Here is a 25,481-nt window from a genome sequence, read left to right on the forward strand (position 1 = left end):
ACAGTTCAAGAAGCTACTTTGTCAGGATAAGTTCCTGTCATTAATATACTGTGTTTCCTCTCCTTCTTAGGGTTTTGGGTCCACTGCAATGACTCCAAACTGAATGTATGTAGTGTGGAGGAGGTATGCAAAACCCAGGCCTACATTCTTTTTTATACTCAAAGAACTGTGCAGGGCAAAGCAAGTATCTCAGAAACACAACTTCAAGCTCAGGTGCCGTCCAAACACAGCGATAAAGATAGAAGACTGACACTCCCCTGAAAAGAAGCATCAACTGGCTCATTTTTATTTTATCTTTTAAAAAGTCTTCTGGAGTTCACTCATCTTCACGGGAACAAATACTGCTGCAGGAATTATTTGGATCCACAGTCTGGAAAAGTGGGCCTCTTACTATGTGCAACTATGTTCTATGAGATTGTAGCAGAACATCTATTTTTTTTAAGGACAGATATATTTGTAAAACCCTTCCTCCTCTCAACAAAACAAAGAGTAACAGCCTCCAATGTCCAGAACTATTTATCTTCTTTCAAAGAGAAGTCTAATATGGCGCTGAAAAGTAGGTGCATCCAAATTTCTGTGTACAACCAGGATATAAAGCCATCAAACTGACCATAAATATATAAATTCATCCAGAAAAAGAATAAATAGGCACAGTAGACTCCATTTAATCCTTGATCTCTTGATGTGTTGAACAGTTGTTGCACCCCTTGGTGTAAACAACTTACCCAGTTATTATACAATGTATAAGATATACATCATCTTTTAAACCCAGCATAATTTGGGTAGATGGTGTTGTACTGTACTAAACACATGCTAAGATCTTTTAGGAAAATGTGTTCATTGGCCTTTGTTTCTTACGTTGTGTAATAGGCCTGGCATCTTTTGTCCCCTGCAGTCATTCCAGCTTCTTGGAATGAATGAAAGCTGGAATTATACACAACACTGAAGAATATCACTTACTTGGAGTATGTACTAAAATTATAGAAACGATTTCTCCCCCTCTATTTTTAGCCTGTGCTAATAAGACAAAAGTGTAGACTGTATTTACAGTCTACATTTTCCTATGTAATGATTGCAGCTGTATTGGCTATAACATGATGATTACCTTATGAATAGGTCATGTGACTCCACCCAGCTTCACAGCTGAGGATCAGATTTCCTTATTAATTAATTATTTTCTTTTTCATCTGCTGCTATTGGAACATGTCAACTTTTGCCCTAACTGCATAACAACTTCTCATGTGTAAAGAATGACCAGGGATGTAGTAGCCATCACACAGATAAAGATAGAATAGGCCCTGACTTAATGTCCTCTATTTTGTGACCTTCCTCCTAGTCACTTTCCCTTTCTTAGTGTTTTGGGGGCAGTGGGAGCTCAGGGTCGCATATGGAAGGGAAGTATTCATCCTCATTCTCTTCCCTCACCCCCAGATCTTTCAGCCTGGAGACATAGTTCACACAGAACTGCAGAAAACTAGTCAAACTGTGACATTGTGTGTCATCACACATGATTTGTTACATGCACATGATAATTTCAAGAGGATTTAATAATTCATTAGCATGATATCTATAGTGATTACAGTTAGAGTTCTTGTTGACCTTGTGTGATTACCACTGTTGCAGCTCTGCAGAAAGGATAGACTTAAAAACACAGGTCTCAGTGTGGCTGCACAAATTCCTTCTTTTGAATTAGGAAATATTGACAGACATCACACAAACCCCCACACTGTCCACTTAAGGAAGATAAAGCACATGAAATATAGATAACTTTTCTTTGAGGGTGCTTTTTTGCCACTGTTTCAGGAAATCATATCCAATTGCTCATAAAGAAATAAGCCTATTAAAATGTGGCAGAAATGGGTGCCACCTCATCGTAAAGCCAATGGAGCTTGATTCTGACCCAGTTGCTATAGATGCTGAGCTTCATAAAATTTGAGAAATCTAATCCTGCAATTGTAATGATCAGACACCAGTGTTTAACTGCCACTGGATTTGTCTGTTAAAGCAAAACACATGTACTTCAGAAAACATTTCTAGAAAAAAAGCACAGGTCTTTGCACAAGTCCTGAAAATAGAACATCCGCTTCTCTGAGTAGGATTCAGCATTCAGTGTGAATTAGAAAATGCTGGGGGAAATGGCATTTGCACTGGCCTGCCAAAGCCAAATCCTGGCATGGCAGTGGATATATATGACTGGCTGGACTTTAAAAGATGGACAGGAGTCTGGCATGCTAAAATTTTCAAGTGCTTTCCTACAGGTACTGTGAACCTGTCTTTCCAAGTCCATTAATAGCTTCCTGATAAAATTGAATTGCAAAACAATTGAAACAACAAAAAGCAAAGGGCTTGACCCTTCTTGCTGTAGCACTAAATTGGAAGTAGAATGTAGCAGGGGGTTCTTACACACAGCTATGATCTTGGACCATGTAGTACACTTTGATTCTGCTAGATGTTGGTCTGTGTTTGGAATGGTAGAAATTGGCATGGTACAGATTAAACAAAAAGTTTCAGGTGTATTAGGTCAGCATGTTTAATACTCCAGAAAGTTCTATCAAGAAGCATCCTTAGTGATAAATTCAGTTAAAGAAGCCCAACCTGTTGTCGAATAGCAGACATTACAATTAACTTTGTTTTTAAATATGAAAAGTTGAGTTTCTACAAATCACAATGTGGCATTGCAGTCTACAGCTATGAAACCAGATTTCTCACTAGGAGGGTTGCCAACTGAGCAGAGAAAAACCCAGCCTAAATGCTTGTTAGTAGTAATTTGATGTGCAGAAATTAGCATGTGAAGCTTTTCATGGCTATCATCTGCTATTGCCTACACATCAAGCTGCTGTTGAAGGCATAGTTACAGCATTTGGTTAAAGAGCTGGAAAGTTACCATTAATACTCATCTTTTGACTGAGTATTGCATCCATATTTAAGTTGGAACAACTGACACCTAAATTAGATGCATCAGGATATGAGGGGGGAACAAAATGGCTTTGGGGTGGGCTGTATGGGTAGCCATGAATGCTTTGTGTGTCATAAGCAGATTTGGACAGTAGTAGCCTGTCTTGTGATTAATGGAGTGCCAGGAGATGTGGAAAAGAGTGCAATTAAAAAGTTACCTTGATGGGGAAGGAAGAAACTGTGCTTTTGAACTGTGCTTGCTGTTTCCAACACTGTGAGGTTTCTGTAATTACTTAGCTTTTATTTGGAAGCGATAGCGTACAGCATTTTTATGCTGTTTCTTTTATATCTGTCTACTGCAAGCAGTGCTCTTGCTATGCTGTACACTGTTTTAAAGTGTCCTGGTTGGCAGAAAATTGAATAAAAATTGACATCTCTTGATAGTTCCATATCTTGCCATTATAATGGAAGCCTAACAGATAACATGTCTTCCCATGTTAATTTTCCTAGCCACATTCAGTCCTTTGTTGCTTATGTGTTAACCAGGCTAACTAGTCAGCTTTCATCCTGAAAAATGTTTAACACTGAGCAGTGCTTCACTTATCTCAAGAGCTACCATGCACCTGTTAGGGTATGACCAAAAGCACATCTACATTTGTTAATCTATGGAAATAGTTCCATTGTCTTTATGACTTATAACCCTAAACAAGTTTATTAGGAAGTAAGCTCATTTAACTCAGTGAGACTTATTTCTGAGTAAACATGTTTGGGATGTAAGAAGTGTACACACAGGAGCAAAATTAGAGCCATTTAAAGTAACAGTGTTCGTTATCAACAGAGCAAAACTAGTTCTGTGTCTATAGCTAAAACTAGCCATGAAAAAATAAAGATGGGTGGAGCAATTCAGTACATCAAATGTTTGAAAACAAATATTTATTAATATAGCTCAGGGTTTTACTAGCTTCATGTGAGATTTCAAGGTCTCAAAAGTCTGTGGAAGTGCAAGCAGCCACTGACCAAAACAAAATGGCTTTGAAATAGGGGTTAATGTTCCTAATCAAATGTTGGACCACTTTCATTATTGCCTACTTCCCCTTACTGAAGGCAAAATTAGACATTACCCTTGACAACAATAGCATTGCTGGGTAAATCTTCCTCCTTCCCCCATTACATTTAGGCACTAATCCAAGGTGTGACACTACATTGTGGTTTTTTTGTCCCACAAATGGGAAAACACAATGCTGTCGTGAGATGGGTATGCCTAAAAGTTATTGAGGACGGGAGAATATTCCACAAGGGGCTGTGATTTTCAGTGACAGGTCCATATTAAGTATAATAAGTAGTCCCACCATGCATCTCTGCAACCCTAGGGTTTTAAAACAGAGAACCACCCTCAATTTTTGTTACAATAAAGGCACAGGAGGACAGATACCTATTTATACAGTTGTACTTTCACAGCATCTTGAATATAGAATTGTAACCAGCATTATCTAACTTGTTCTTAAGATTTGTGGAGAAAGGGAACAATATATTTAAGGAATCCTTTTATATCTGAGGTCTATTACAGGCACTAAGAAAATATTACTAATTTTACAAACCAATCAAGAATATGAATATCCCAGCAAACTACTCACTAATACTGCAAAGTTGAACTGTGCAATTATTTGGGTTTTTTAATTTGCTTTTGAACTACAGAGTTGATATAAAATGTTAAGTCATACTCAGTAGTGGGCCTACTCTTCATATGAGTAATGCTGGATCACCCTAGGTGTGTGTGTTCACTTCAGGGAAACCATAACACGCCTGTCAATTAAAACACAAATAAATTTGTTGTTAAATGTGTCCTATGGACTCACAAGGAGAACTTTAAAAACATACATGTTGTCTCTTTTTGATTGTAAAGTTCCATTATACTAATAGGTCTGTGTGCCAGGTATGTCTGATGAGGGAAAATGAGTTTTGAATGTCAAATTATTTCCAACACAAACTGCACCCACGTTCCAACAGTATTGCTGACTGAAAATAATTTGTATGAATGAGGTGAAAGTTAGGGGTGGAATTACTTTTGCCTACCGATAAAGCTTTGTGAACAATTTTTTTAGGATAAAAAAATTGGTGCCTTGTATCTAATTACATTTTGCATGGGACACAAGTTTAATTTCCCCCCCTCCAAAATCTGTGTCTTTACAATACTTTAGTAGTATTGGCTTTTTTACATTTCATATCTGTATGTGACTGGGAAAAAATGGTTCCTACCAGCAATTTGATGTATTTTACTGTTTGTGTCTAAAGACTGTATTTCTAATAATGCAAATGATTTGCTCAAAAGTAGATCATAATTTTGCTTTTTTGTGTTACATCTTTGTCAGTAAAAACTTTTTCAAATTAGGATTTTTCCTTTTTAAACAAGTACTTCATAATTTATGATGTGAATGCTAAGAATGCCTGAAGCAACCTATTGACAAAGCAGTTTGGAAAAGGCTCTGAAATTACTGACACCTGTTCTCTTCTACCATGGTACTGCTTCCCTCTACTTCTAATTTGAAGAGGACAGTGTCATATCTTTATATAGACAGTATATGATATGTATAGGTGCTTGAGGCTAAATATCTGTATGTAAAGGTGCTTAACAGAATCCAACATCTACTGAACATTGTTTCATGCCATCAGGCCTAGCATCTAGTCTACCTAGAAATACCTGTTTATCCTTGAATAGCATCTCAAATAGGATAAAGCATGGCCACTTTTACATTGTTTCGGTATGCATACTCTGAAGAAAGTCAAAACACATCTTAATCAGCCTAAGACTAACCAACTACTTACAGTGCAGAATGCTCAGTAAGTATGTAACAAAATGCTGTGTGGAAGGTTGAACTTAATTGTTGTCTCCAAATTCAGTTTAAGTGGGAGTCTGGAAAAGGGAAATTGTAAACACAGCAACGATAAAGCAAAATGTTGTGATACAATGTGGAACTTTATAAAAAAAGTCTGCTTAAAAATACATAAAAATCTTGAGACTATACAGGTAGTATCAGTTGAAGAAATAAAAATAAAGCTAGGGTTGCCAAGTTTTAAAAAGCATTAATATAAAGTGGAAGTAGCCTTACCTACCTATTTCACCCCTGCCCCCAGTCCTTGTATCTATCGTCCCACTGCCTATAGCCAGGTGTCCTGCTTCCTACTGCAGTCAGGGTAGGAACAGGTGCAAAATGCCTCAGCTATTCTTATCTGACTTTCTAAAGGTAAAAGTCATCCTGAATCAAGCAACACATCTTGCAGCTTTTTTTTTTTAACTTCACTCAATCCAAAGTAATTAATACTCCAAATAAGTCAATTATACAGACTTGGGGTGGGTGGGGAATATGATTAGAACTGAACACAGAACTTGGCATTTTGACACCAAGTCTTGCTAGCTGTTTTATACTGAGGGCAAGCACCATTTTGTAATCAAACATGCAAACTTTTGTGAAAAAGGCTTTTTTATCCCATTAAAAGTTTCACTGTTTCTGATGAAATTTAATAGTCTAACGTTGGATGTACCATAAGGGTCAACTGGGGGAAAGAGACCCAACAGCTTTAGAGACAGCAGCAGAGGCCATGTGGGATGAGACATCAGCACTGAGCTAGCAGCCTCTGCCACCTACTGGTGAAGACATCCGGTCCCATTCCCCATAAGTCAATACTGGCAGCCTCTTACTTACTTACCAATGTGCTACTTTGCTAGCCACCAGTGGCAGAGATGTTCCTGATGAAGCATGAACAGGCCTCATGGTTGATAAGACATTTTATCTTTTTAAATCCCAGAATTCAGTAGTTAATGTTCAGGAAGTTTTGGTCCAGCTTTCAAAGGCAACAGTAGATTTCTACAACTAAATCTTAAGTGCACCTAAGCATCTTAACTCAAGTTCAGATATAACAAACACACAGAATGGGCACTGGTTGCACTTAAAAATGTAAATATAAGCACACATTCCCAGAAAGAGGCTCCAATGAAGTCTATGGAACTTACTTAAAATGAGGGTGCTAGACTAATTAGCCTTAATACAAGAGCAAACTTCTGCTATTTGGTTTTAAAACTTTGTTACTACAAAATGTTTTAAAATGTAAGTGTTCTGAAAATACTTGATTTCTGAAATTAACATGCACAAAGCTCAGCAAATCTCTCAAATGACATCTTCCAGTGGTATCATGCCTACTTCACAGTGAACGTTTCTTGACAGAAGTACTTAATTTCCAAGAGCTCTCCAAAGCCATACATTTTCTTAATATTAAATAATTCTAGAAGTAATTTAAATGTAATAAAGAAGTCTGTACAGCTTTGTCTTTTAAATCAGTCTCTAAAATGCACATTTATGGCTACTTGCTATTTGCACGGGGGCTTTAAGGCAAAGCTGCTTGCAGTTCTTGTTCGGGGTTGTTTACTTTGCTGACATTCCACACTCTGGCAATGGATGAAGCTGCCTCTGTTCCAAAGGAGGTTTGCAGGGTAGTAGGTAGTGATGGAGGTCAGATCCATTAATGACCAACTGATTTTACCAACTCACTACACAAATGTTTTTGAAACAGCTACCTATCTTTACAAACTGAACTGGATTTAATAGTTTATAAATACAAATAATCAAGAGCTGCATTATAAACTGGTACAAACCTGCAAGTTGGAATCTAGGTTATACTGAATAATATGTTCTTTCTACCAAAGACCATACTTCCTGGGATTTGGGCAAACACTACCCACATAGGGTCAGTGCTTTAATTCCCCCTTGGTGGGAACTGTGGTCTTAGTTAACAGTACGTTACTCCATAGGATTCAACTACCTTTTATCCCCTTATGGGAAGAAAAGGTGGATAGCTCTAACAAAGAATAATAATTTTATTGTTAAAGGGAAATTTAAGAGTCACACTGCAATGATAATGGCATTCTTCTGCAGAACCCACAGCATCCCAATCCATATGATTTTTTAAAAAAACATTTCCTGTTAACCTCAGAGGCATTATAGAGCAGTCCAAGACACCACAATGCTATGCAACAGCAAACAGCTCCTTTTCCACATACAATACACAATCATAATTAACACCACACAACTGTTATGCTGGCTGAAAATTGTTCCTAATTAAGGCTCACCTAGGCCTTTTAAAAATGTATTTTCCCTTTGAATAGTTAACATGGCCTACTTAAAAACACACAGGACTGGGGCTTGTTACTTCTTTAAGTGTGAAATATGAATCATGTTTTTATGATTTTTGTAAATCTTTACTCTTTTTACCTTGTTTTTGTAAGCTGAAGTTTCCTATTAAAATGAAAAAGTCCAATGCATTGGCATGTCTTTATTTCACACTTCAGAATCTGTTAGATTCCTGGGTATAGAAGCTAATTTCATCTGCAAAAGAGCTTACATTCTAAATGACTTCCTCTGGCGAAAAGACAACACAAGGTACTACATTACTTGGACTCAAATAATATTGCTCCCAAGCAAGTGAACTGAACATGATAAAAAAATTACAGGTAAAATGTAGCCTCGGTAGTTTTTCTAGTCCTTCATACTTGCTTTGATGCCTCCAATTACTTCAAGTAGAAGCTGCTTCGTAGATATTGATCAATCACAACTCATTTGGTCATACAACAAGAATCAGACTTCATGCAGATATACTTCATTCACATCTGTAATCAAGTATTATACAAAAGTTAGAGGTCTAAGGTGCTATTCTACTGCACAAGTGAACTTCATACAGCTTTTTCAATAAATACATAAGGCTCTGTCAACTGTTAGAAATTTGTGCAATACAGTTGTCATTTTAAAATGGCTAGCTTTGTGGTAGAAGGCATGTAAAACATTTAAAGAGTATTCAAGTGACATCCTACTAAATCATTCTCAATGTAGGCCCATTAAATCAATGGAATTCAGTTCACTGACTTCAATGGTTCTACTCTCAGTATGACTATCGCCCTCTGTGTGCAAAGGTAACATAAATACCCAAATTTGTTTTTACAACTGTACATGAGATTCTATGATAAGTCTGAACAGCAACTATGGGTAAAAAAATGAAACCAATGTGTATTTCATTATTCCTCAGCCTACCAGGAAATCGTGCCTCGCAAAGGTAATTGGCAGATGTGGAGAACTGTAGCTCAAGTCTGCTCATTCAAGGAAAGTGCAACATACCTTGCTGTACATTGCAATAAAAAGATGTTGACCCAAAGATACAGGAATTATAAAAATATTAACAATAAGTTACAAATACAAAATCTCTTAAGTGTTTAATATATTTTTCTTCAGATAAATATAAACAGCATTGTCTTAGTTGAACCTAAGAACTGCTAGTGCAATTCCCATAGAACCTGAATCAATTATGTCACAGAGGTCTGAACAAATTCAGTAGTTTTAGCCAACCAGCTTCACAGATTTTGTGGCTCTTGACTATAAATATTTAGTCATTTTCAAGCAAGCAGCATAAATTAAATTAAATGACTAACTATAAAGGTAACTAAAATGACTGTGCTTTAAACTGTCGTGGCAAATTGCAAAGGGATCCCTGTGTCATACTAACACCTGTAGAATAAAAAGCCAGAGTTTGTAGAAATGACAATGAAGTTAGGAGTGCTTAAAGGCAATTACAAGTTTCAACACTGAAAACTCCACATTTTCTTTTTTTCTTTTCTTTTTTTTGAGAGGGGGGGATATTACATTCTAGAACAAGAATTTGATTTTGGATAAAATAATGTTTATAGCAGTTTCTTGTAGCTTTTCCATTTTGGTGTTTTTGCTACTCTTAGTAGAAATACAAAAAGTTCTACTTTAACCTCAAATTAGAAAAAGCTGCCCTTCATTCAGAACAAACTGCCACCCTGGGCTCCTGCTGGGAGGAAGGGCGGGATATAAATCTAATCATCATCATCAGTATGAGAGTCTGCTTTCTCCCAAAAGGTCCTGTGGTACAACAGACCAGTTCAATGGAATGGTAGTTATTGAAGGGTCTGCCCAAGACATTCATGTTTAGGAAACAAGGCTTGCAGAGAACAAGCCCTGTCCTATTTATTCAAGCTTTCAATTAACCATTAATCTGATTAATATGATGAAACAAATTAAAAAGATACACAATATGCTCTTTCCCACAATCCTGGCTACTCACCATTTCCATCATGCAACAGGGTGTGGTGCCATCAAATCGATGTCTGTTAAGTTTCTAGCTACCCAAACTCCCACTGCAAAGAGACCTAGGTTAACTATGAGGTTCCTGAAATAAATACAAAGTAGGTTTAAGGGTTTGATAGTAGTAGCTGATATCATTTATGCACAATCCTGTCAGATGGTTTCCTGCCTAGAGATGCCAGATATACATTCATATGATATTCTTACCTTAATCATGCCTTAAGACTACAACCCTATACACAATTTCTTGGGAAGAGGTTCCTCTGAACTCAGGGCACTTACATCTGAGTAGACAACCATAGAAGTGTACTACAAGAGCATTAACCATTTTCTAGTTGTCAAGCATATTCTAAAGCAGCAGGAAGGGACCATGTATGTGTGTTCTGCTGCTTGTTAACAAAAGAATGGTGGTTGGAAGCTCTCTGTTTTCCCATTCCTCCTCTTTTGTAACTAAGGAAATACACAGAAAGATGGACATATTATTTTATGCTCCTGTGCTTTGTTTCTCCTGCCTGCCCCAGTTATTAGTTGTTGCTAGACTTTACAAAATATAATTATGATTTACAAAATGTCTTCTGCTGGAAGAATTAGCATCAGGACAGAGCAAACGTGCATATTCAAGATTTTCCTGTATCATAAGCAGGATCTGCGGCAGTATGGATTGCTTTTGTTCAGGATTCCAATCAGACATGCTACCTACCAGTACACTCTATTCTATCCCCCATCCCTTCTTTCACAATATTCAAGTCAAAATCTTATGGGCACTGAGCATGCAGTCTTTACTGGGCTGTCTTGGGTGTGGGGACCATCTTAACCCCAGGATTTCCCTGAGCCTGCTGATACCTTCCTCTTGTGTGTGGGAAGTTGCCCAAGGAACCACATTCAGAATGAGTTCAGCATTAGTGTAAAGGATTGGTATTATATGCTGATCAATGCTGCACATTTAATCTTAAATATTTGTCAACTTATTGTTGGTACAAAGCAAGTCAAACATTCTTTTTGACGTGTATCACTCCTAACAATTATTTTAAGATCCTAGAATTCTAGGCCAGAAAATAAAGCTCCAGTAACTATCCAAAGCCATTACCATAGGAAAGAACTGAAACAGGGCAGGGAACGGGTCTATTACAACAGAACCCAGCAAATACTGATTACAAAACTGACTTAACCAAGTCAAATGCAAAGCACTCTCTCACTACCCAAGTGCCTCTGGAGGCCAGGATGACTAGTGCAATGTAGAACCCAGGAGCCAGTAATTGTTTTCTTATGTGTCCCACCTTCCAAGATTTCTCAAACTACACTGTTTCATTCTACACTTAGAATGGATTCAAAACTTGTAGAGGGGAATGCACATAAGGAATGGTGCCTGGACAAAACTACAAATATGATTCCTGCAACAACTGAAGACTGACTGAAGATCAGCAGAAGAGCAAGGGCAATAGCAGGGAACTCAGTCTATTTATCATAGACAAAAAATAAAAAAACATTAACACTTCTTTATTTAATGTTTCAAAAATCCTGTTTGTCAAGGAAAGGTCCTCTCAAATCATACATAGATGTGTATGGGAATGAGGAAACAGAAAGTTGTGCCAAAATTTGTTTTATGCTAAGTATTAAAGCAGCAGTGAGGAGCCTTTAACCCTTCAAATGTTGCTGAACTACAACTCCCAGCAGTCATAGCAAGCATAACCAACGGCCAGGGATGATGGGGGGGTTGGAGTTCTGGAGGACCAAAGGTTCCCCACACCTGCTCTAAAGCGACTCACAACCCTTCAAACCTACCTGCCCGGTCTTTTTTTAAACAACTACAGCACCCCTCATGCGACCTTTTTAAACCCGTGCACTGTATGCCAAAGCGCCCATTAACTTTGGCGTATACTGTATCTTTTTACTGTAGGTGAGCCTCCTGTGCTACACAGCAGGGCAAGCGGGATTTGGCTTAGCCTAGGGCGGTTTTCCCTTCTGTAGCTGCCTTTTTCCCTACATAACATTTTGGGAGGAGACCTAAGCTCTTTCGGCTGCCGGGAATTTATAACAATAATCATCCCACCTGCGAAAATCACTGCGGTCTGTGGCGAAGCGGTAAGCCCCTCGGATCCAGCCTCGCAGCCCTTCAGGCGTCACTGCGCTGGAGCTACCGGAGCTGCTCCCTGCCTGCCCACCCGGCGCCATAGTTGTTCCTTCAAAATCTCCCAGTGACACACACGAGTTCTTCTCAGCGCAGCAGCTGCCCTCGGCTGGCGCTGACAAAATGCGTCACTTCCGCCACCTCTCGTCATTTCCCATCAGGCATTTGAAGCCTCTCTTCCTCCTCGAGACCTGATACAATCCCATTGTTTAGAAACCTTACTTCCTGGTTACTGTTGTTACTATTTGGGGGGCGGGGGCTATTGAGAATGTTCCGGATAGAAAACAGTGGAGAAATACATGACTTTTCATACAGCAGCATTATAAGATCGCAGTAGACACGAGCTAAAGTGAGCCTTGATTTCATGAGGAAAAATAATTTATTTTCCCTTGACTCCATCTTTCCCCAGACGATGCCAGGTTCAGGCACTGATATCTCCAGATGTGGCTGGGGAAAAACTCCCTGCCTGAAACCCTGGAGATCTGTTGCCAGTCATTGTAGACAATACTGAGCTTAGATGGACCAAGATGGTCTGACTCAGTATGAAGAAGCTTCCAGTGTTCCCCAACCTGGTGCCCTTCCAGTGTTCCCCAACCTGGTGCCCTTCAGAAGTTATTGGACTACAACTCCCATAAGCCTGAGACATGTTCAAGATCTGGGCAAGGATGATGGGAGCGGTAGTCTGACAACATCTGGAGGGCACCAGGTTGGGGAAGCCTGCTCTGTTCCCATCCAACGGTTGAAACAGAAGCTTCAGTCTCGGGAAACCGAGAATACCAACGAATTTATTGTAGCAAAAATAATGAAGTGTATTGTAGCACCTTAAAGACTAACAATGTCATTAGCACAAATAAGATTTCTCAGACTACAGTTCACTTCGGCATCTGATGAAGTGGACTGTGGTCAAGGAAAGTTTATTACGTTGTAACAACGTTATTAGTCTTTTAAGGTGCCACAAGCCTATGTTTTTGTTTGTTTGTTTAATGGTTTTGTAAAGAGAAAGGAACGCAGGTACAGCTTGCAGAGAAAGCGCGTGCACACACACACGTATGCTCTGTTACTTTCGAGCTTTCTTTTTATCAAAGCCACCATTACATTTTCCTAATCCTCTCCATTAAAGCAACACCAGGGCAGAGCCAGAAGATGGCTGCAGAGACAAGTGTCTTGTTAATAACTAATTTCACATCCACAACTGTTTGGAGGAAGGACAGAACAAACCATGTCTGGTAAACTTCTCCCACCATGACCGAACTGCTGTTACCAGCAGCAACCCATTTCCCACCATCTAGACTATAGACAGCAGGCAAAGGGGCCTTAAATTTCCCCTCCCATCATGAATAATAATCTGCAGAGACAGTTTAAACCACCCTTCACCAACCTGGGGCGTCCCAAATATTTTCGACGAGAACTCCCATCAGCACATTTTCTGTGCTTGCTGGAGCTGGCAGGAATAGTAGTTCAAAACAGCTAGAGGGGCCCAGGCTGGCGAAGATTGAGTTAAACTGCATCACATAGTGTGAACCTCCGGTAGACATTGAAAATATTCTATTTATGCAGTATGTGGTCACTCTATACCTACTTTTCTCTATGTTGGAAACCCTGATGCTTATTATTGGACTGTGGTAGCTTGTGACTGTACCCATAGAGGTAAAATATTTTAACTCATTATCTGGAGAGAACATCCTGGTCTGTTTTGTCTTTTGCACCAAAAGGCAGGATTGAGAGCTCCCCATGCAAAACAATTAAGAAATCTAAGATTTTAGCCTATCTGTTATTGGGCAGCAACATGTCCCTTCTCCAGCAAAAAGTAGCAGTAAGGACAACAGATCCAGGGGCCTTTTCATGTAATTTCCTCAACAACTCCCCTAGCCCTTTCTCCTCAAAGAAGGAAGAGGGCCTTCCTTTCCAGCTACCTCTATCCAGCATACAAAAAATTGCTGGTGCTGGCATTGGGCCAACCAAAAGGCTATGGCACAGTTACGGGGCAGCAAGTGTGAAGGCACTGGGCAGGCTCTGGCACTGAGGCCCAGCTGAATGTACCCCAAGTCCCGTTGTGGGTCCTACAGACTGTCTACAGCCTGCTGACAAGTATGTGGATTGTAATTCTTAGGTTCTGTTAGTGATGTCTCACCCACAGCGAAGGACGTGTGGTTTGTCCCTGGAGTTGGACTCATCTTCAGAGAATGAGTGCAGGGACGCTGAAGGGGAAACGCACACAGGTCCAGCCCCAGAAGCATTTTCATCAGACAGGCTTGTGGTGACAGTGCCCCTATAGCTTGAGGATGCAGCGTTGCCATCTTCAGAGCTCGGAGGGTGGCAACAAGGGAGAGGGCCTTCTCAGTGGTGGCCCCCAAATTATGGAATGATCTTCCTGATGAGGTACGCCTGGCGCCATCACTGTTATCTTTTCAGCGCCAGGTCAAGACCTTCCTCTTCTCCCAGGCATTTTAGCATGTGTTTTTAAATTGTTTAAAAAAATTTAAATTGTGTTTTAAATGTTTTTAAAAGATGTGTTTTAAATTTGTATATTTGTTTTTAATGTTTTTAGTTACTGTAAACTGCCCAGAGAGCTTTGGCTATGGGGCGGTATACAAATATAATAAATAATAAATTCAGAGGACTCCATCACAGAGGACCCAAGGAAGACCAGAGTCTCCCCTGCCCTGGTTGGCTGGTGGAACAGACTGGGGACCCTATGAGCCCAGCCTGTTCTTTGACCTCCAGGCCCTGTCTCTGGGCTTCCTTCCAGGCCCCACTTCTCTCCACCCCATCTTCAGGTCTTGCCTTCTGGAAGCCCTCCAGGTCCCACCATCCTCCAGGTGACAGCCTCACCTCTCTCTGGGTCTGAGCACTGTCTCCCACAAGAGCTCTGGAGCAGGATCTGCACACTTCTCACAACAATCTGGCCCATAGTATACCACCCATTATTTGAAATGAACAGCATTGTCATCTTAATAGTGAACGGATGCAGGATTTATTACCATATGGAGTAAGGCTTCCCAAAAAGTAAACTGGTGCCAAACTATGAAGAGCATTATACACCAATAGTAACACCTTTAACTTTTTTATTATACATATAATTGTTGAACACAACTCTGATTTTGTTATGAAATTGCAGTACATATAAATTAAAACAAGTTTATTCATAATTTCATTTTTAATCCCAGTACTAAAAAGGCTTATGTTCTGCATATGTAATAGGTTCTGTTTGCAAGTTTTGTAGATAGTTTAATAAGGTTGAAGACACCATAAAAAGATCCATCCTAGAATTTGTTTTATGGCAGTTACAGTAGAAAGTGTAATCTTTTTCTTCACCTTGATGAACTCTCCACCATCTATTAATGATAGATCCTCAATCAAACCTTTCATTGCCTTTTCTAAAGTTAATTTCTCATGTTTGATAACCTTTGATTTATCCTTATCATTTGACATTACTAAATTCTTATCTCCTCCAATAATCCATTCCAACCCAGAACCAAAAGAAATAATGGTTTTCTCTATATTACTGGAAAAGCTAGTATGCTTGATCTAAGGGTCCAGGTAGGTTCATATCGGGAGAGGCATTCCAAAAGATATAAGGGTCCTGAACCATAAAGAGCTTTATAGGTCAAAACCAACACTCTGAATTGGGCTCAGAAGCATATAGGCAGCTAATGCAATTGGAACAAGATAGGTGTTGTATGCTCTGTTCACCTTGAACCCAACAACTATTGGGCAGCTGCATTCTGCACTAACTGAAGCTTCCGAACCGTTTTCAATTTAAAGAACATTGCAATAATCCAACCTTGAGGTTACCAGAGCATAGATTACTGTAGCCAGGTTATCCCTGACCAGATTGGGCCGCAGTTGGGCCACCAACCTAAGCTGATGGAAGGCACTCCGCACCACTGAGGCCACCTGTGCCTCAAGCCTCAAGCGACAGCAGTGGATCCAGGAGAACCCTCAAACTACAAACCCACTCCTTCCAAGGCAGTGCGACCCCTTCTAGAGCAGGCTGCACACCACTCAGCTGGCCAGAGGAACCACCAACCAACAGCATCTCAGTCTACAACACCCCCTCTTCCTGACTTTTGATCTCAGGAAGCCGATAAGGGATAACAGCTAAGGTTCAGTTGCATCTTCTTGCAAGGTTGCAAATTGTCTGTCTGACACTGAGTTGCGGATCTCCTCCAGTAGGGTGTCTAAGGGATCCACAGACTCCCAGAATTCTCTCTGGTTGACCCATTTCAGCTTGACCAAAGTTAGCTATTCTTGACGTGCCCCTTTCTGGGAAGATGGAATCCGAGAGCAAAGCTTTCGATTCCATCTTGGTGAAAACTCTAAAATAGCTACAATAGCAGTATCATGCCTAACCACATCGTGACATAGCTGTTTACAGACATGAGCATAAAACCATCAGTCATCAGAGGTAAAAGCACGTGACAAACCATCTGCGATGACATTCTTTTCCCCCGGGATATGTTGAACATCAAAATCGAAATCCTGCGAGGCTAAACTCCAATGTAAAAGTTTCTGGTTAGAGTTCTTCATCTTGGAAAGCCAGCAAAGGGGAGAGTGGTCTGTCTGTAGCTGGAAATGCCTTCCCCATAAGTATGGGTGAAGTTTGCATAATGCCCAAAATATGGCTAAACATTCCTTCTCTATGGTGGATAAAATTTGCTCTCTTTGGATCAGTTTCCTTCTAAGGAAAGCAACAGGGTGCAAATTACCCTCCTCATTGGCTTGCTTCAAGACACAACCAATTCCAGATTCTGATGCATCTGTTTGGACTATGAATGGAGCATCAAAATTAGGTGGTCTCAAGATAGGGTACTGCACCAACAAGGTCTTCAGCGCGTCAAAGGCTTTCTGACACTGGGCAGACCACTGAACTCTGTTCGGTTGTCGCTTTTTGCATAAGTCAATTAAAGGAGTGGCCACATTATTAAACTGAGGCACAAATCTCCTATAATACCCAGCCAGACCTAAGAATGCCTGGACCGCTTTCTTAGTCCAAGGCACAGGCCACTTCTGAATGGCTTCTACCTTTGCCTCCAGGGGTCTGATTTCTCCCCCACCTATATAATGTCCCAGATAAATGACCTGTCCCAAGCCAAACTGGCATTTCTGAGCTTTGACAGTAAGCCCAGCATCTTTAATCCTTTTAAATACAGTAGATAGGTGTTTGACATGAGAATCCCAGTCAGAACTAAATATTGCTATATCATCAATGTAAGCACAAGCAAAATTACTTAACCCTTTAAGCATTGTGTTAATTAGCCTTTGAAAGGCTGTGGCCCCACCTTTAACTCCAAAAGGTAACACTTTAAACTGAAACAACCCCATGTGTGTCACAAAAGCGGATTTAAGAGCAGCATCCTGATCCAAGGCGCCTGCCATACCCTTTGGTCAGATCCAGAGTTGTAATATATTTGGCACTTTCCAGCTGCTCTATTAGATGGTCCATGCGAGGCATAGGGTAAGTAAGGGTCATTCTGGGTGATAGCATTCAGCTTTCTGTAATCCACACAGAACCTGATCTCCTCCTCCTCTTTCTTTGACACCAGCACAATAGGTGACTACCATGGACTATTGGACGGTTCTATTGCCCCCAGTTCCAGCATGGTTTGAATCTCTTGCTCTACCCTTGCAGCATGCTGTCCAGTAGCACAGTAGGGCTGAGACTGGATGGGTGGATGATCACCTGTGTTAATAGAGAAACTAGCAAGCTGGGTTCGACCAGGCTTGCCCGAAAACACTTCCTTGAATTCACTCAAGACTTGAAACAATTGAGCCTGTTGTTCAGGAGATAAAGACCCAGGGATGAGGGCTTGATCCACCCACCCTGCTCCTGCGTCTCCGTCAATAAATCTGGGAAGTATTCCCCTTGATCCTTTGCAGCATAGTTTAACATAAGATTACCCCTAGATTTGTATCTTTTCAGCATATTCACATGATAAACACGAGGTCTCCTTATGGAATGGGGATAAGCCAATAAGTAATTAGTGCTATTCAGCTTTTCACGGACAATCAAAGGACCCTCCCATTGTGAGGTTAATTTATTGCCTGGCACAGCCTTCAGGACAAATACCTCAGTTCCAACAGGAAAATGATGGATCTTCGTTTTCTTATCATATATGGCTTTTTGCCTTACCTGGGCTCCCCTTAAATTTTCTTGAGCCGCCTCCCAGGCACTTTTCAAAGTGTCCCTTAACTTCTGCAAATAAGCAGCCACTGGAACCGGAGAGGAATTTATCTTACCCTCCTACTCAGCTTTCAACAAAGATAAGGGCCCACGTATCTCCCTCCCAAAAAACAAAAAATTGGATGTGTACCCTGTGCTCTCGTGATTAGCATCATTATAACTGAACATAACATAAGGAATTCCCACACTCCAATTCCCAGGGTGCTTCATGACATACACTTTCAATAGTCTGGTAATGGTTTCATTCAGTCTTTCACAAAGTCCATTTGTTTGATGGCAGACTGCTACAGAAATCACGTGTTCCACTTCAGCCACTTCCCACAGCTTTTTGATCAATTTGGCCACGAGGGAGTTGGCAAACCTAAGGATTTGCAATTGGAGGAAGGAAAGGTGGGAAGGACAGTATGGTTATGCACTGCAGAGCATCTCCCCCCTCCCCTATAGTGCTCAGCGAGTCTCTGTAGGTAGTGGATATTATTAGTGCATCTAGTGGGTGTGCCTAGGCTTTTGGGCTAAGACTGTGCAGCATCCTAATCTAGTTCAGGGCAGAGCCTGAGAAAAAACTGAGAGGTGTGTGAGCTGGCTCTCCAAGGCCCAGCAAGCTTAATCAGACCTTACTTAGCTCAGGCAATGGGGAGATGAAATTTTTTTTTCTGTGAGCATGTATGGGGGGCATTTCTTCCTTGGTTTGTTTTAAAAAGTTGAAAAATATATCCTTTCAAGCTGGTTTCATTTCAAAATGGTTTTGAAGAGTATAATGTGGCTAGAGGCTTAGTTGCAACATTATTAGACCTTCACCCAACTGTGCAAATATCATTATAAATAATTCACCTTATTTAACTTTTCTCATGCAAACTTATGTACTACCAAAAGAGTTTGAGATTTGTTGGTAGAGCCATCAGAAGCAGTGTTAGCAGGTTGGCCCAGGGCCTTTCTGTAGAAGAGACTGTGTGCTTGTGCAGTTAATTCTAGCACCTGTAGTTTGGAGAGACGTATAGTTCCTATGTGATGCTGTCAATCATTTCCTTATGAAAAGTGATGTTTATAGGTATTAATTTAATTTTTAAAGTGAAACCTCTTAATTGCTTTCCTGGCATGGCAAAGGAGACCAGGGTAGTTAGTTCCATGAAGCAGCTGCCTTAGGAGAACTGAACTCACAGTTCAAGAGCTTACTAAAACATTGTACCTGTACAAGGAAGCCTTTCCACGCATGCACACTTTGTATGCTCCAGGACTCACCTTTGGTATGTTGGAGAAAAGTTTGGTTCAGGTTTCTGTGAGCTCTCCAAAGTGACTAGGTCTCAGTACTATTATTGGAACTGCTGAAACTGCAATTGCAAGGCTCTGAAAAGAATGGAAGCCAAACCGCAAATGCTTGCCAAGGGACAAATTAAGGAAATGGGGATGGGGGATAAAGTAGTTATTTCATGGGAAAGGAAGAAACAAGTTATCCCGACATGCATATTTTAGGAGATATAGATGTGTTGATGCCAAATGAGTATATTGATGCCAAGGTATTATACTGATTAATGTATAATCATGTGATAATGTTGTAATCTGTTTGACCTTGAAAAGGGTATATAAACTCACTGTATGGGACATTTCAGGGGGCTTACATTGAGACTCTGTCTCTGTATGACCTCCCAAGCAATTGCTTGTATTAAAATAAAGACTTCAAGTTCTAATCAAAGCAACAGTTCTTTGTCTTGAGAGATTCGTCAGGGCCTCCCAGCATTGAATCCTAGCAGGTATTGGCCCTCTTGGGCCCCTGCAACAGGTGCATTGTAGTGGAAATACAAGGAGTCTGACCACATTAATATAAAATGTTATGGCTTTGTTTAAAACCCACACACACACACAATTGCTAGCAATGAGAGAGATCCCCCAACAGCAAGATTGGAAAAGCTCTCTTTGACCTCCATAGGCATGATGCCTAGTATTTATCACAAAATTACAAACTAGCATCATTAATTATGTAAAAGAGCAAACAAAGTGATGGGTGGTGCGTCATGAAGACATGTTGCAAGGGACTTTCCAGAGTTCAACAGCTAAATTATTTTGACATATCAGGTCCAGGTGTGTTTCTCGGTTATCTCAGAATCTTCCCCAACTGGCCAACCACAGACGGTCCTTATTCTATTCCTAGTGCTTGGCTACTTTCATAAGCAGTCAGTGTCTGCACAGCTGTCTACTCAGAAATAACTTTTATATCAGGCCAAGGCAGTATGTGAGAGCAAAATGGATGCTAAGGACAAAATGGATTCCAATTGTTAATTATTTCCTCCACAGCATCTACCGCTGTGTGTGAAAATTCATTCTCAGCTTTGACACGTGTTGACACCATACAGGCATTCAATGCTTCATCAGAGAAAAGCAAATTTAGTAATCTTGGCTTTTGGAAGTAACATATGTGAAGGAATTTCAAGTGAACAGTTCCTCTGCAAGTTTGCACAGAAATCACTGCGCATTAGACTTTATTAACAGTTCAGATTATTATGGTAGCATAACTTACACAATATACATTTACTTCCTAGTCACTGTTATTTAGTTTTCATACCTATTTTGCATGTAGAATATTCTATTTTAAATTGATTTCCTTTTTTGTGAACTTCACAAATCAGTTCCTAATTAAAATGCATAAACTGGGATTAATTTTTGTCATTATCTATGAAAACCTCCCCCCAAAACCTTTTATACTGATGCCCTAACCCTTCTGCCCCCCCAATTTTTATCTTTGCACACCCAATCAAAATTGTCTCGCTACACTCCTGCTTTTCTCTAAACGAAAGAGACCCAAATGTTCTTCACAGGGGAGTTACTCCACCCCACAATCATTTTAGTTGCCTTTTTCTGAACCCTTTCTAACTCCCCAATATCTTTTTTGAGTTGAGGTGACCAGAACTGTACACAGTATTCCAAATGTGGTTGCACCATAGATTTATATAACAGTAGCTTTATTTTGAACACTTTTCCTAATAATCCCTAGCATGGTATTTGTCTTCTTCATAGCTGCTGCACACTGGGTTGACATCTTCATCAAGCTATCCACTATGACCCCAAGGTTTTGCTCCTGGTCAATCACCACTAGTTCAGACCCCATGGGCATATATGTGAAATTAAAGGGGTTCTGCCCCAATATGCATAACTTTACAGTTGTTTCATAGTCTCTATGAAAACACACGCTTGAGGGTTAAATGTGATCATGTTGGTCACTTAACAGGTCCCATTCCCACTTTTAATGGAGTGAAACAGGGATGCATTTTAGCTGCCACATTGTTTAATTTTTATATTAATTCATTGTTCGAAACCCTAGCAAAGGTAAATTCACATCCTCCCAAGCTGGCAAATAGACCTGTGTCAATCCTTCTCTATGCAGATGATGCGGTACTTCTATCCTTGTCAAGAATTGGCCTGAGACACCTTTTAAGCGTTTTAGCCTCATACCGCAAAGAAGAACGACTGACAATTAACTATGACAAGTCTAAGGTCCTAATTTTTAATAGGAGGAATAGGCATCAATGGCAGATTAATGACCATCAAATTGAGCAGGTTACCTTCTATAGATATTTAGGTGTAACCTTTCCTTCAACAGGCTCGTGGAAAGTTCAAATAAAAAATGCCATTGCGAATGCCCAGAGAAGGACAAAGGCACTTCTATCCTTTTATTACACCAAAGGTGGCCAATATATCCCCACAGCCCTACAGGTTTTTGTTGCTAAGATCATAGCCCAGATGCTGTATGGTTCCCAGTTATGTGTTTTTGATAATTTTGCTCCTTTTGAGACTGTTCAAACTAAATTCATAAGAGCAATATTAGGTACTCCTCTATGTGTCCCTAATATAATTTTGCGGCTGGAGGTGGGTGTGATGTTCCTGTATTATGTATATATGGTAAGTGCTGTTTGTATAGAAGATACATGGTAAGTGGAATGAAAGAGGAGGGGGGAGTAAATGAGCAGTAGAATGCTGGATGATTGGCTGAGTGTTTGGATGGCTGAGAGTATAAATGGAAGGATGACAGTTGAATCTGTGTGGACGTTGGTGGGTTGTTTGAGAGATGTTTGGTGGGGTTTTTGAGAGGAGATTGTGTGGAGAGTTGGTGGATGTGAGGAGAGTGTGGAGTTCGGATTAATACTAAGACAAGTACCACAGGAATAGATGAAACCATATGCTTATGTGCCTTTATAAAGTAATCTTGTTATTTCTAATATTTAATAAACACTATTTTGGTTTACCGGAGGCCTGATCCTTGGCTGGGGAATATACAGACCAGAGGGGAGGGCAATGTACTTACCAAGGCTGAAGGGAAACTGTAACAATTGGTGGTAGCGGTGAAGGGAAGAATATAACGCCACAAGTATCCAGAGCAACCCAGAATTATATGCATTCTATATAGATCAAAGGGATTGGGACAGCTTAAGCACGCAGTCACAGAGGTAACCTGATTGAGAGAGACTCAGGCAGAGTCTCTGGGAATACTGGTTATAGGACGTGACTGGTGGTGCTGCCTAGCAGGGGGATCTGGTGAGGTCTGTGCTAGAGCAGAGACAGAAACCATAAAAAAGGACAGTCCGGACTGGTGGAGTCCCTGGTGGTGCCTAGTGACAGGCAGTAGCCACGAGCAGGTAGGAACCTGACAGGGAGAGCCAGGGAAGGGCGTCACAGGTGTTGGCTGTAGCGGTGGGATACGAACAAAAGAGAGTCCAGATACGAAATAGAGAGTCCCTAAACAGTGGTGTGGCAAACAGAAATAACAAATAAAGATTACTTGTGAGAGTGACTGGCAAAGAGTGACTGGCAAAGAGTGAGTGAACTCAAACACCATGGCTGAATATATAAAGATGAAAAGAGAGGAGCTGGTGGAGAAGTGCATAACATTCAATTTACCTCACGAGGGTAAAGGAGTAGACGAATTGAAGGTAGCACTTATAGGATTTGCAACTGCCCAGCAAAAACAACCTGTCAGGGAAGAGACCCCAGAAGGATACTCAAGCAATCCCGCTTATATAGAGTATTTGAGAGAGAAGTTAAAGTTGGAAACTGAGAGATTGAGGAGGGAGGCTGATGAGAAAGAAAAGCAGCGGGTCTTTGAAGCTGAGGAAAAAGACAAGCAGAGGGTCTTTGAAGCGGAAGAGAAGGGAAAACAGAGGGAGTTGGAAATTGAGAGAATGAGAATGGGGTTTGAGGAGAGGGAGAAGCAACGAGCATTGGATGCTGAATTACAGGTGGAAAAGTTAAAATTTGAAAAAGAGAAGTTTCATTCTGATGAAAGAAGAAAGGACAGAAATGAAACTAAAATAAAGGTGACACCGAAAGATTTTGCAGTGTTTGAGCCTGGACAAGTTCCACAGATTTACCTCAGCACTTTTGAAAAAGCGGCTCAATTGTGGGGGCTACCGGAGGATAAATATATGCAATATTTATCAAACCTGATCAAAGGGGAATTGGCTGAGGTATACCAATATTTCCCCTCAGACAAGCCCATCACATATGCCGAGTTTAAAGAGGCAGTATACAAAAGATTCAGACTGGGACCTGACTATTTTAGAAAGTTATTCCGAAACTGTAAGATCCAAGCAGGGAGGTCTTTTGTTGAACTGGGAGCAAAGTTGATGGATATATTTGGAAAGTGGATGAGTAGTGCCAAAGCTCAGTCAGTGGAAGAGGTGAAAAGCCTCATGATACTGGATCAATTATTCCATCAGTTACCACCAGAAATAAGGCTCCTTGTCAAAGACTGTTCCCCTACATCGGTACAGGAGGCCGCAGAGATGGCGGATCACTTTGCCTCCAATAGAACTGGCTGGGTGGGGAAAACGTCAAGAGAGTTTAAACCCAGACCATATAATGGTGGCAAAAAGGATGTGGTGCCACAGCAAGTGAATCCTCCAGTAAAATCTGAAGGGCACAGGACACCCCAGAGTGGATCTGTGTACCCTAAAATGGAGGAGAAATTATGCTATAAATGTGGTAGACCGGGGCACCTACGTTTTCAATGTGAGGTTGCCAACCCCATTAGCAATCCTGCTCAGGCAAGGGCAGTTAAAACAGAACCAAAAGATCTAACAATGAAAAAGGTTCAGTTCTGCCAGATAAACTGGACAGAAGTAAAAGACCTTGATTCAAGTCTGAGAGAGGAAGTGAGTATACAAGGGGCAAATTATTGGGCATTGCTTGATACTGGTGCCACTCAGACGTTACTGAGGCCAGATTTAATAAAATCTGAGGAAATATTACCTCAGGAAACGGTGACTATCCAAGGAGTGAGGGGACAACCAGAAAGCTTACCCATGGCCCTAGTGAAAATGGAGTGGAGAGGCCGAGAGGGAAAATATAAGTAGGTATTAATGCCCAACAACAAGAACCAGTGATACTGGGAAGAGATGTAATGGGGGCACAAGGAAAAATATATGTGGTGACCAGACGACAGCTTGGCAGAGAGACAGAAGCCATGTTAACAGAGGCTGAAGAAAACAGGGTGCAACCTGTTTTCGAGCCTACGGTCACCATAGCAACCCTTGGAAGGCCTGCTGAAAGAAACAACTTGTATCAAGTGGTCTCTAGTGATGAAGCAGAGCAGTTCAGGGAAGAACTGAATAAGGATACAAGTTTGAAGCAAATAAAGGAGCAAGCCCTGACACAAAAGATTCCCTTTACTGACAAGCTGAGGAATCAAATTGTGTGTGAGAATGGGATTTTATATAGACTGTGGATGCCTGCTGAGAGAAAGGATGAATGTGAACCAGTGAAGCAATTGATAGTACCTAGCAAATACAGAACCAGATTTCTAGAGGTAGCCCACAATGCCCCATGTGCAGGACATCTGGGAATAAAAAAGACCAAGAGGAGATTGGCTGCACACTATTATTGGCCAAATATCTCCAAAGATGTAAAACAACATTGTCTATCTTGTGGTATATGCCAAAAGGTGGGAAAAAGTGGAGTAAAGACTAAGGCACCCTTAAAGCCCCTTCCTATAATTGGACAACCCTTTTATAGAGTGGGAGTAGATTTGGTGGGCCCTTTTTCCAAACCCACAAGGCATGGCAAGAAATATCTATTGGTGGTGGTGGATTTTGCCACCAGGTACCCAGACGCAGAAGCATTAAGATCCGTAGAAGCCCCT

The 25,481-nt window shown here is 40.6% G+C and overlaps 2 protein-coding genes across 4 annotated transcripts in view; one reads left to right on the forward strand and one right to left on the reverse strand.

Annotated features, from left to right (window-relative positions):
* USP49 (ubiquitin specific peptidase 49) overlaps positions 1-8,197 on the forward strand; it is a 65,497-nt gene extending 57,300 nt beyond the window's left edge. For 2 of the 3 annotated variants that reach the window (XM_061632275.1, XM_061632274.1), the window contains exon 7: positions 71-8,197. In XM_061632275.1, coding sequence (XP_061488259.1) covers positions 71-261 — 191 coding nt within the window. In that variant the 3' untranslated portion in view covers positions 262-8,197. The remainder of the gene's footprint in view (positions 1-70) is intronic. The other variant, XM_061632276.1, reaches the window with a different exon arrangement.
* TOMM6 (translocase of outer mitochondrial membrane 6) lies at positions 7,746-12,336 on the reverse strand. The gene is made up of 3 exons (XM_061632279.1): positions 12,094-12,336; positions 10,024-10,128; positions 7,746-8,554 (listed from the first exon to the last, which is right to left on the reverse strand). The coding sequence occupies exons 1-2, from the start codon at positions 12,213-12,215 to the stop codon at positions 10,032-10,034; spliced, it is 219 nt and encodes a 72-aa protein (XP_061488263.1). The 5' UTR covers positions 12,216-12,336; the 3' UTR covers positions 7,746-8,554; positions 10,024-10,031.
* Between the last annotated feature and the right edge of the window lie 13,145 nt (positions 12,337-25,481).

The sequence above is a fragment of the Rhineura floridana genome, chromosome 6 (genome assembly GCF_030035675.1).
Source record: "Rhineura floridana isolate rRhiFlo1 chromosome 6, rRhiFlo1.hap2, whole genome shotgun sequence".
Lineage (NCBI taxonomy): Eukaryota > Metazoa > Chordata > Lepidosauria > Squamata > Rhineuridae > Rhineura > Rhineura floridana.